The 12,751-nt window shown below is 45.2% G+C and overlaps 1 protein-coding gene across 3 annotated transcripts in view; it reads right to left on the bottom strand.

Annotated features, from left to right (window-relative positions):
- LOC132388643 (NACHT, LRR and PYD domains-containing protein 3-like) overlaps positions 1-12,751 on the bottom strand; it is a 44,496-nt gene that overhangs the window by 21,199 nt on the left and 10,546 nt on the right. For all 3 annotated transcript variants that reach the window (XM_059961009.1, XM_059961010.1, XM_059961011.1), the window contains 3 exons: positions 9,744-9,836; positions 5,153-5,245; positions 1,808-1,971 (listed from right to left, as the gene is read on the bottom strand). In XM_059961009.1, coding sequence (XP_059816992.1) covers positions 1,808-1,971; positions 5,153-5,245; positions 9,744-9,804 — 318 coding nt within the window. In that variant the 5' untranslated portion in view covers positions 9,805-9,836. The remainder of the gene's footprint in view (positions 1-1,807; positions 1,972-5,152; positions 5,246-9,743; positions 9,837-12,751) is intronic.

The raw sequence follows: 12,751 nt of genomic DNA, 5'->3' as shown, positions 1-12,751 counted from the left end.
CTGATCCTGTCTGGACATGGACTGTACATTCTGAGTGCAGAGCACACGGAGGGATATTCACCGTGAAGCTGGTCCACCAGTGAATGAGATCCTGGCTGGTCTGTACCTGCTTCATTGACGTGGCTCCAAATCCATAAATAATTCCTCACCGGATTTGACAGTGTAACATAAATCAGAAAAAAAAAACGATCACAGATGAAGAAAGAATTCAGGAAGGTTTTTAGAACAGAGTGAGTAGTCTCTGGGAAGTTGCAGAAAAGATGATGTGATTCATCTCCTCAGTCCGCCAGTGTCCAACATGACAGCGGATTACCGGCTGACACCTGATGCCTTTCCTTTGCCTTTTCCAGTGGAGGTTTATTCAGTGATTACACATTACAACATGGCAGTATTCCCCGATCCACACCGTTTGCATAGAAACATAGAAAACCTACAGCATAATACAGGCTCTTTGGCCCACAAAGTTGTGCCGAACATGTCCCTACCTTAGAAATTACTGGGCTTACCTATAGCCCTCTGAGTGAAAAACACTCCTGACATCTCCTCTATAGCTACCCCCCACCCCGAGCACCTTAAACCTGTGTCCTCTTGTGGCAACCATTTCAGCCTGTGACTATCCACATGATCAATGCCTCTGATCATCTTATACATCTCTATCAGGTCACCTCTCATCCTCTGTCACTCAAAGGAGAAAGGGCCGAGTTCACTCAACCTATCCCCATAAGACATGCCCCCCGATCCAGGCAACATCCTTGTAAATCTCCTCTGCACCCTTTCTATAGCAACCACATCCTTCCTGTAGTGAGGTGACCAGAACTGAGCACAGTACTCCAAGTGGGGTTTGACCAGAGTCCTGTACAGCTGCAACATCACCTGTCGGCTCCTAAATTCAATTCCACGATTGATGAAGGCCAATACACCGTGCGTCTTCTGAACCACAGAGTCAACCTGTGCAGCTGCTTTAAGCATCCTAAGGTCTTGGACACCAAGATCCCTCTGATCCTCCACAGTGCCAAGAGTCTTACCATTCATACTATATTTTGCCATCATATTTGACCTACCAAAATGAACCACTTCACACTTTTCTGGGTTGAACTCCATCTGCTACTTCTCAATCCAGTTTTGCATTCTATCAATGTCCTGCCGTAACCTCTGACAGTCCTCCACACTATCCACAACACCTCCAACCATTTTGTCATCAACAAACTTAGTAACCCATCCCTCCACTTCCTCGTCCAGGTCATTTATAAAAATCACGAAGAGTAAGGGTCCCAGAACAGATCCCTGAGTCACCAACCTCCATGCAGAATATGACCCGTCTACAACCACTCTTTGTCTTCTGTGAGCAAGCCAGTTATGGATTCACAAAGCAATGTCCCCTTGGATCCCATGCTTCCTTACTTTCTCAATAAGCCTTGCAATTACAGATTGTAACACAATCATCTTCACCCAGAACAGAGCACACTCGAGCTCCTGTGGCATCCACTGATAATGCCCCAGTTCTCACAGACATTCTGCCGTCACACTGTACAGTCTTCATGAAATAAAAATTCCTACCGTATTTCCATTTAAACTCGTTTATTGCAACATCATAGAAATGTTGCCTACTCGCCTCGCTCTGAACATTGAGCCACCAGCAGGGGTATTTACAACTTTTTCAATCATTGGTTGAGATTCACATTTTTAAGAATTATATATACTTTTTTGTGATTTGTCTTTATGCTTTGATATTCCGATGAATCAGAGTTCCAACACCCATCAGTCCGGTAATGTGTGAAAATTCAAACCCATTCTCCCTCCCACTCACCCGATGTTCCTCTCCGCTGAACTGATTCTCGGCCGTTAACGCCAGGCTCACTCCGTGCACCCCTCCTTCCATCGCCTGCTCCAGCCTGTCCCGGTAGAAGTCCGTCAACTGCAGCAGCTGGAAATTGTCACAGATTGCCAGGAGCTCAGTGATCACTCTCAGATCTGTGAAGGGAAATGGGGAAAATTAAAGACATTATCAAACACCTAATGCACCACAAATTTCTCTCTGGATCCTAAAGACGGGGTTTCTGTGCAGCACGTCGCCAACCAGAATCCGAAATATGAAATGGACACAATAATGTGTTACAATTTGGAAGGACAGGTCAGAGAAGGAATTTCACTGCAAAAGACAGAGCAGTGAGTAGTGCACTGAGGAACATGGATATGACCCCAAGGAATTTAATTGGTTGAAAGTGGTCTCACGTGGAGTTAGGGGTGTAAAGTAATATTTGATACACTGGATATTATAAATCCAACCATGAGTAGCGACATACACAAACTGCTGTAAGAATTCAACAGTTCAGGCAGCAACTATGGAAATGTGTATACAATTGATGTCACGGTCCGAGACCCTTCGCAAAATGTCAACACTTTACTCTTTACCATAGCTGACGTCTGGCTGCTGAGTTCCTCAAGCATTTTGTGTGTGGTGTTTAGAATTCCCGATTCTACAGATTTTCTCACCTCACAGTGTTTCAGGACCCTGTCAGGGGTGTGTGGGGTCTCACAGTGTGTCAGGACCCTGCCAGGTGTATGTGGGGTCTCACAGTGAGTCAGGACCCTGTCAGGGGTGTGTGGGGTCTCACAGTGTGTCAGGACCCTGTCAGGGATGTGTGGGGTCTCACAGTGTGTCACGACCCTGTCAGGGGTGTGTGGGGTCTCACAGTGTGTCAGGACCCTGTCAGGGGTGTGTGGGGTCTCACAGTGTATCAGGACCCTGTCAGGGATGTGTGGGGTCTCACAATGTGTCAGGACCCTGTCAGGGGTGTGTGGAGTCTCCATTCAATGTATTTGGCTGTGATAGGGAGCGTAGGAAAACATTGATTCTGGACATATTTACTTTAGAGAATGTGACAGTGGTAGAAGTGATGCTGTTCAATAATCAGGGACTGTATCTGTTTCATATTCAGAAATGGGTTGGGAATTTCACTGTCGGGTGGGTTCCCTCTGTAAACCAGATGATGGACAATGAGAAACAAGCTTGTAGCGATTTACTTAACCTGTGTTCAGGAACAGAGGGATTTCATTGACTGGATGTGGACTGGAACAGCATTAACAGAGGTCTCAGAGACGTATGTTGTTTGTAAACTTCCTGATTGGTCTATCTCTGGTGCCAAATTTAAATTATCATCTTTGGGATTTGTTCCTGTAATTGAGAGAGACTGAACCAGGGTTCTGGCCGAGATTCCCTATATTTATGTTAAGAGCTTCGACTATTCAGACAAATCATGGTCTGATGCAATATTAATAAGTTTTGTGATATTTGTCTTTCCTACGCTCTCTCCTCTGTTTAATGTGCAGTTGAGTAATCCAACTCAGTCTGCGATGATGATGTCTTACAATCTCTTGAGCCCATGCACTGCCCCGGGCTCCATTTTCACAGGCATGATGGGCTTATGGATGTAGTCAGCTTCCCATCCAGACAGTCACAATTTAACTAATTTATAGATATGTTCAGTCCTTTGCCGCGATCCCAGAACCCTTGGTTTCCCTGTCCTAATTCCCACCTCTCATCCTTCCACAGTGTCCATCACACAACACTGGCAGACAGGAATTTCAGCTTCTGTGGACTGAGCTGAGGAATATGTCCCCAGTCTCATCCTCTCTAACACAGTAGCAGTGTTTGCACTCGGGAGTGCAGATGTGAACACAGTGGGGTTCACCTGTTGCTCTGTGGTTGAACAGACCAGTTGGGATGTTACCTGCTTTTCTAATTAAAGTGATGCTATTATTACTGTTCTGTGACTGGAACTTCAGTGGACGCCCAACTCTGAGAAAAGATAATCTGCAGGAACGGGGGGAGTTTGGAAGATGGTTCAGGATGAGGCTGTTCAGGAGGGGCAGTGGCTGGCAAGGGAAGGTTTTCACTATTTGTTGTGAAGAAATATAAGTTTTTTTTTTCCATTCTCCAGATCGCCCCTTCTCCACACAGACTCCGGTGGGGATCTGTAGTTGCAGGCCCCAGAGCGGTGTGACCCCTTTCCTCAAACTCGCCAGCTCTCTGCCTCTTTCCTCAAAATGTCCTGTGAAAACTCTCCCTCTAGCAAACACGTTTCCCTGTGTCTCACTGTGTTCTCTGTCACAGTGTGAACATTTACCTGGTCAGATCCTTGGGGTTCAACAACTTAACCACCCTACGCAAATTACAATTACATACCATTCCGATCACACCACTACCGGAGGGATGTTGAGGCTTTAGAGAGGGAACAAAAGAGGTTTACCAGGATGCTGCCTGGTTTAGAGGGCATGTGCTATCATGAAGAACTGGATAAAATTTTCTCTGGAACATCAGAAGCTGAATGGAGCCCTGACACAGGTATACAAAATCATGAGAGGCATCGATGGAGTGCACACAGAGAATCAGTCTCCTGTGGTTGAATTGTTAATTACTTATTGTACTGCCATGCACAGTTTTGTGCACTTTATGTAGTTCCATCTGTTGAAGACTGCTCTTATTTTATCCCCAGGAATATACCTCTCTGTTTTGAAAGGACTGTGCAAACTCCAGATAATATAGTAACCCATCACCAACACTGTCCTGGTACTGTCCATCACCACCGTTTTGCTCTAGGTTACTGTCTGCCTGCCTGGTCAACCCCTTCCTTGGCAAATCTCTGTGATTTCTCACAAAATGCTGGAAGTACACAGCATCTCAGGCAGCATCTATGAAGGAGAATAAACAATCAATGTTTTGGGCCAAGGACCTTCATCGGACTGGAAATGAGGGGACAGAAATTCGAGATATTGTCACACTAATTTCTATTCCTTATGGTTCTGATCCAAAATGTCAAATGATTAATCCTTTCCATGGATGCTGCCTGACCTGCTGAGTTCTGCAAATCTTTTGTGTGCCTTTGTGTTGCCCAAAACTTTCAGAATCTGCAGTATGTCTTGTCTTCTGGAGTAACTTGCTATTTTAATGTGCATCACGATACGTTAGAGCAGCAGGAGCAGACGGTAACTGCACTGCTTGCACATGTGACTGTGTTTCCCCCAGAGATGTCAACTCTCTCTCAACTCTCTGTTCAGTTTTCACCAATATTTTGTGAATTGCCGATATTGAATTAAACCCAGACACAGAATGAGCAGAGTATTTATAAATTAAAATAACTCGCCAGCATACCTGTATCCTTTCCCGATGTTGACATCACTGGAACTCCTCCACTGCTGGCACCTTGACCCATTTTGAGCACAGGTGTGATCAGTTTTGGCAGCTCTGTAACAAACAAAAGGGAGGGTCAAACATTCACTGGGGTTTAAAGGAGAACACCATTTTGTTTTTAAACTGAGGCAAACACTTCCAAACATATTGGGCTTGTCCACTGAAGCCGTGACATTGCCTGGTGCACCCACAGTCACACAATGTCCATTTCCACACTATCCATGGATTGTACACTGTGCCGGGATTCTGCAGGGTATCTACTCACTATATTGCAGGCAATTCCCTTTAAGGAACCAATCCTGTGTCCTGGACTGGGAATGATGTGTCAATGGAATGGCAAGGCAGATTGAGCAGAAAGCACCTGCTGATTTGGTCCTCCTACCATGGGTGGTGTTATGGACAACTGTTACAGCAGTGTGGGCTAAATCATTTCTGCTGACGATGAGACTTCTATTCCTCTCGTCACTGGATTATACAGATTTCTCAGGCACGCCTGATTCTCACCGTCTCCTTTCAGTTTAACATCACCTGGCATTGACACCTATTGCATCAAGAGACAAACACTCTGACAAACTGAACAATGCAATGTCACACATAGCATCCTGACATCTTGCCATGAACCACTATAGTTTTTCCTGCAGGAATTTAAGTCCAAAACCAAAACTCGGTTAAGATTTCTTTGAGCATATAACCTGGCTATTATCAGATAGTTAGTAACATGACACCTTGTTAAACACAATGTTGACATTCCATACTTCCAACACAGCCAGTTGGGAAAAATCGTCAATATAACTAAAAGAAAAAAAAATGGAATTAATCAACAAGACGAGAGTATGTTAATATTTCGGGTGGAAGAAACTGTATCAGAGCTGAGTCTGAGCGTAGGAGCCATGTAACTGTTCTCTATCAGCACTGTATTCTGTGTTTTGTATTTATGATGCTTTTTTATGGTCAAGAGTCACATCAGTGACGGTGTGGTAAATGCAAGGGGAATCAGTTACACATTTGTGCTTTGTTCAGTGGAGTACACAGCTGGGGACAGACGGATGCAATGTATCTTGTTATTATCCACTCAAATACGATAAACTTACACTTGGGTACAGTTCAGTTTCATGGCCACACGATTGTATGTTTGCTGATTGCTAGTAAAGGACCTTAATAAAATACATTGGAGCTGAGGGTGCGACAGGCAAGTACAACAAATCCACGGGGGGTGGCCAGCAATGACAAATTAGCTTGGTTAAGTTTCACCACTACCTTCTCACAGATGTTTCACAACCTGCCGATTATTGAAATATTCTGAGTATTTTGCTTCAGTATTCACCAGTGAAAAGGACCTTGGCAATTGTGGGGATGACGTACCGCAGACTGAAACGCACTGTATGGACTATAAGAAAGAGCATGTGCTGGACCTTTAAAGAGGTATTAAGTGAGATAAGTCGCCGGGACTGAATCAGATATACTCCATGCTACTGTAGAAATCGAGTAAGGAGATTGCTGAGCCTCTGAAGATGACCTTTGCATTGTTGCGATGTGCTACACACAGAGCTGGGAATAATGACACTCAGTCAATAAGCAGCACTCGAGGCTAGTTTACTCAAACTTCGTGGCACTGGCTTTTACTCAGTACTGTTCCCGCCCTCTCCGGGCAGATATGACGTCAGAGATGCATTACAAAAGTCTCTTCCCGCGCGCGAGTTATTTGTGAGCCAGTTCGTCTGTGTAGATAGTTGGTCGCCACATAATCCCCCCCCCCCCCCAGAACCAGAAATACACCTCCCAAACTGTCTGGAACAGACTCCGTTTGGGCAGTCTGCCTCTGCGCCGCGGTGTCTGAATGTCGACCGGCTGCGCCATGTCCACGTGAGCCTGTTTAAGTCAGTCCACTGTGTAAACCTCCTCTTTTACCGTATTGTCCAGAACGTACGTGGACCCGTTGTTGTTGATCACTTTGAATGGCTCCTCGTACGGCCGCTGTAGCACTGACTGGTTTGCATCCCTTCGTACAAATACAAACTTACAGTTCTGCAGGTCTTTGGGCACGTAGGTCGGGGTCTGTCTGTGCTTTGAAGTCGGTACGGGGGCCAGGTTGCTGAACTTTTCGCGTAGTCTGTACAGGACTGCTGCGGGTTCATCCTCTTGGCCCCTTGAGGCTGGTATGAACTCTCCTGGGACAATCAGGCGTGCGCCGTACACCAACTCAACCGACGAGGTGTGCAGATCCTCTTTGGGCACTCTGCGGACCAAGGAAACCTCAGCCACCCAGTTAGGCAGGCCATGCGAGTGACTTCAGGTGATGGTAGAAATGCACCACTAGTCCGTTTGACTGTGTGTGGTAGGCAGTTGTGTGGTGTGGTAGGCAGTTGTGTGGTGTAGCTGCGTTCCCAACAGGCTGGCCACAACTGACCACAAGCTGGAGGTAAACTGGGCACCTCTGTCGGAGCTAATGTGGGCCAAAGCATGCTAGCCAGCTTGCAATCAGCGCTCGGACGCAGGAATCGGCTGTGGCGTCGATGAGTGGGAAGTGGGTCGCCACAGCATCATCAATTAGGTGTGGAGAAGTACCGGAGGATTGGAAGGTTGCAAATGATGCTCTCATGTTCAAGAAATGGAGTAGAGATAACTCAGGAAATTATAGACCAGTGAGTCTTATTTCAGTGGTGGGCAAGCTTTGGAGAAGATGCTAAGGCAAGGTTTCAGTCCATTGAGAGAGACATGATCTGCTTAGGCATAGTCAGCACGGCTTTGCCAAGGGCCGATCATGCATTAGAACCTGATCGAATTCTTTGAGGATGCAACAAAACACATTGATGAAGGTAGAGCAGTGGAAGTACTGTATATGGATTTCAGTAAGACGTTAGTTAAGGTTCCCCATGGAAAGCTCATTCAGAAAATAATGAGGGATGGGATCCAAGGAGACCTTGCTTTGTGGATCCAGAATTGGCTTGCCAATAGACGACATAGGTCAGTTGTAGATAGTTCATACTCAGCATGGATGATGGTGACTAATATTGTTTCGTTGTGATCTGTTCTAAGGTAGAGGGACAGAGAAACACTGACTTGTGGCAGCATCACAGGCAAGTACATTCAGATAACACACGGAACAGTAATTATACAATTCTGTGTCACTAACAATATGAGGATGCAGTCTGCCACAGTTTGCCCACCGAAGAGGTGAATATCTCTTCTCGCCACCTTCTAGGGCTCTCACATTTCCATAGACGAGCCCCCCTTTTCTCTTCCCCGCTGTCAATGGGCTCCTTCCCCCATCCTGCATCTTTATCCACGACCAGGATAAACAATCTCTCAGACTCTATCCTATCGATCCCCTCACACCATATTTATCCTCACAGTTAATTCCCACTCCCTCCTCCTTCTGCTGGGTTCCCTACCTCCCCAGGCAGCCGGCATTGAGACAATGGGCCAAGCGGTCTCCTCCTCTCTGTCAGCGATACATCAGACTCTGGCCGCACGAGACGCTTTATAAACACCCCCCAACTTCCTTCAGAGGGAAAGGGAAATAATTTAAAAAGTGGGACATTTTGGGGTTTGTTCTGATTAGACGAAGCATTCGCAGCAGGAGTGTGAGATGTGCTCAGTGGCGGTAACGCCCTCTCGGTTGGCCCATCTCTGCTGTTGGGTGTAACCAGTGATTGACATCGCTTTGCACCAATGGGAAAAGTGTAACTCCTCTGTTGACTATGGGGTGGGGTAGGTGGGTCAGGTAATTGTTTCCTTAGACCGTAAAGCTTAACCATCTCAGCGACACTGTGGCATGAAGAAGTGCACACGAGATGTGGGGAATGCACATGTGACAGCAGGCAGGATGGGGCGCAGTGTGCTGTCAGATCCCGGTCTGAAACGGGCTCGGGCTGGGGTGTTCCATCTGTTGAAGGCTGCTCTTTCTTGTCCCCGTTAATATACTCTCTGTTTTCAAAGGACTTTGCTTATTCCTGGGAATATAGTAACCCATCACCATCACTCTCCCGATACTGTCCATCACCACCGCTTTGCTCTGGGTTACTGTCTGCCCACCTGGACAACCCCTTCCTCAGAAAATCTCTGGAATAACTCACAAAATGCTGGGGCGCTCAGCAGGTCAGGCAGCATCTATGGAGGAGAATAAACAATCACCGTTTCGAGCCAAGGCCCTTCATCGGACTGGAAACGAGGGGACAGAAATTCGAGATATTGTCACACTAATTTCTATTCCTTGTGGTTCTGATCCAAAATGTCAAATGTTTGTTCCATTCCATGGTTGCTGCCTGACCTGCTGAGTTCTGCAAATCTTTTGTGTGTCTTTGTGTTGCCCAAAACTTTCAGCATCTGCAGAATATCTTGTCTTCTGGATTAAATTGATATTTTAATGTGCATCACAATCTGCTAGAGGAGCAGGAGCACGTGTACTCTTCCACGTGTAACTGTGAGATGTTAAATCTCTCTCATCTCTCTGCTTTGTTTTCACAAACATTTTGTGAATTGCCGATATTGAATCAAACCCAGACACAGAATCAGTAGAGTAGTTATAAATCAAAATAATTTGCCAACAGACCCGTGTCCTTTCCCGATGATGACTCCACTGGAACTCCTCCACTGCTTGCACCTTGACCCATTTTGAGGAAAGCTGTGATCTGTTTTTGCTGCTCTGTAACAAAAAAAAACAGGAGGGTCAAACATCAATTGGGGTTTAAAGGAGAACGCTGTTTTGTTTTTAAACTGAGGCAAACACTTCCAAACATCTTGGGTCTACCCACCAAACACTAAACATGGCCTGATCTACCCACAGTCACACAATGTCCATTTCCACATTCTCCGTGGACTATATACTGGACCAGGATTCTACAGGGTATCTACTCATTGTATTGCAGACAATTCCCTTTTAGGAACCAATCTTGTGTCCTGGACTGGGACTGATGTGTCAATGGAATGGTGAGGCAGATTGAGCAGACAGCACCCACTGCTTTGGCCCTCCTACCACTGGTGGCGCTGTGATGAGTAATGGACAACTGTTCCAGCAGTGTGGGCTGAATCATTTCTGCTGACGATCAGGCTTCTATTCCTCTCGTCACTGGATTATACAGATTTCTCAGTCACACCTGATTCTCACCGTCTCCTTTCATTTTAACATCACCTGGCATTGACACCAATGTCAATATATGATTTGTATCGAAAGAATAACACACTGACAACCTGAACAACGCAATGTCACACATAGCATCGTGACATTTTGCCCTGAACAACTATCGTTCTTTCTGCAGGATTTCAAGACCATTATTAGCACCAAAACTTGATTAATATTTCTTTGAGCATATCACCTGGCTATTATCAGATAGTTAGTTATATGACACCTTGTTAAACACAATGTTGACAAGTCACACGTCCAAAACTGCCAGTTGGGATTAATCATCAAAATAAATGAAACGAAATGATGGAATTATTCAACAAGACAGTGAGCATGTTAATATTTCAAATGGACGACCCTGTTTCAGAGCTGAGCCTGAGTGTAGGAGCCATGTATCTGTTCTCTATCAGCATTGCATCCTGCATTGTGTATTTATGATACTTTTTATGGTAATGTTGCATCACTGGGGTTGTAGTAAATGCAAAGGGAATCAGTTACATATTTGTGCTTTGTTCACTGTAGTACACAGCTGGGGACTGATGAACGTAATATATGTTGTTATTATCCACTCAGATACACTGAACTTACACTTGGGTACAGTGCAGTTTCATCGCTTCGAGATTGTATGTTTGCTGATTACTAATAAAGTACCCAACACATAGGCCCTACTTTTGTAACAATCATTATTGGAGCTGAGGGCACGTCTTGCAAGTATGACAAATCCGCAGATGGCGCCAGCAATGGCAGATTTGCTTGGTTGAATCCCACCGCTACATTCTCGACAGAATGACCTTGACAATTGTGGGGATGACTTACAGCAGACTAAAACTATGGAGTGTATGGACTTTGTCCTCCTACCACTGGTGGTGTTGTGGTGAGTGATGGACAAGTGTTACCGCAGTGTGGAACATCTATTCTTCTCTTTTCAGTTTAACATCATCTGGGATTGACGCTTCTGGCAATATATGCTTTGAGTCTACATAGAATCACTGACATCTCGAACAATGCAATGTCACAAATAACATCATGACATCTTGTCCTGAACCACGACATTTTCTCCTGCAGGACTTTAAGACCATTTTTATCACCTAAACTCAGTCAAGATTTCTTTGAACTTATCACCTGGCTAATATCAGATAGTTACATGGCACCTTGTTATGCACAATGTAGACCTGCCATACATCGAAAACAGCAAGCTGGGAAAAGAAGCTTTTGAGATAAATAAAACAAAATGCTGGAATTATTCAACAAGACAGACAGTATGTGAATATTTCAGGTGGAAGACCTGGTATCAGTGCTGAGCCTGTGTATCTGTTCCCTATCTGTATTGTGTATTTATGATTTTTTTTATGGTAACTGTTCGCATCATTCGGGGTGTGGTAAATGCAAAGGGAATCAGTTACATGTTTGTGCTTTGTTCCATGCAGTACGCAGCTGGGGACTGATGGATATCATATATTTTGTTATTATCCTCTCAAATATGCTGAACCTACACTTGGCTACACTTCAGATTCATCGCTTCAAGATTGTACATTTGCTGATTGCTAATAACGGATCGAATACATATCACCGACATTTGTAACAATCATCACGGGAGCTGAGGGGACACCATGCAAAGATAACAAATCCGTGGGGTCGCTAATAACGGCAACTTGGTTTGGTTAGAGTTCACCGCTACATTCTCAACAGATGTTTCTCAATCAGCCGATCATTTAAAACATTCTGATGCACATAATGAATACTTTGCTTCATTATTCACAAGTGAAAGAGACCTTGGAAGTTGTGGGGATGACTTACAGCGGACTGAAACACTTGAGTGCACAGAATTTAAGAAAGAGGATGTGCTGGACCTTTTGAAAGTTTGATAAGCCGCCGGGACTGGATGAGATATAACCCAGGCTACTGTGGGAAGCGAGGGAGGAGATTGCTGAGCCTCTGGCAATGATCTTTGCATCATCAATAGGGATGGGAGAAGTACCAAAGGATTGGAAGTTTGCATTGTTCTTTTGTTCAAGAAAGGGACAAACAACCTCAGACTCCATCCTATCCAACTTCTCACACCATATTTATCCTCTCAGTTAATTCCCTCTCCCTCTTACTGCTGCTGGGATCCCTCCTTCCCTGGGGAACCAGCATCAACTGAAGGGCTGAGAAGTCTTCTCCTAACTGTCAGCGATACATCAGAAACCTGCCGCAGGAGATACTTCACAAACACCCCCAACTTACCTCGGAGAAAAATGTAAATAATTCAAAAAGCAGGACATTTACTTTGAGATTTGTTCCGCTTTGACGGGGAGTTCAGAGCGGGAGTGTGAGATGTGATCAGCAGGGTTAACAACCCCTCGGCTGGCCCATCTCCACTATTGGGTGCAACCAGTGATTGACATTGCTTTGCACCAATGGGAAGAGTGCAACTCCTCTGTTGATGGTAGGTGGGG

The sequence above is a fragment of the Hypanus sabinus genome, unplaced genomic scaffold, assembly GCF_030144855.1.
Source record: "Hypanus sabinus isolate sHypSab1 unplaced genomic scaffold, sHypSab1.hap1 scaffold_370, whole genome shotgun sequence".
NCBI lineage: Eukaryota > Metazoa > Chordata > Chondrichthyes > Myliobatiformes > Dasyatidae > Hypanus > Hypanus sabinus.
The sequence above is the reverse complement of the archived record's forward strand: the minus strand, read 5'-3'. Positions and strand labels throughout refer to the sequence as shown.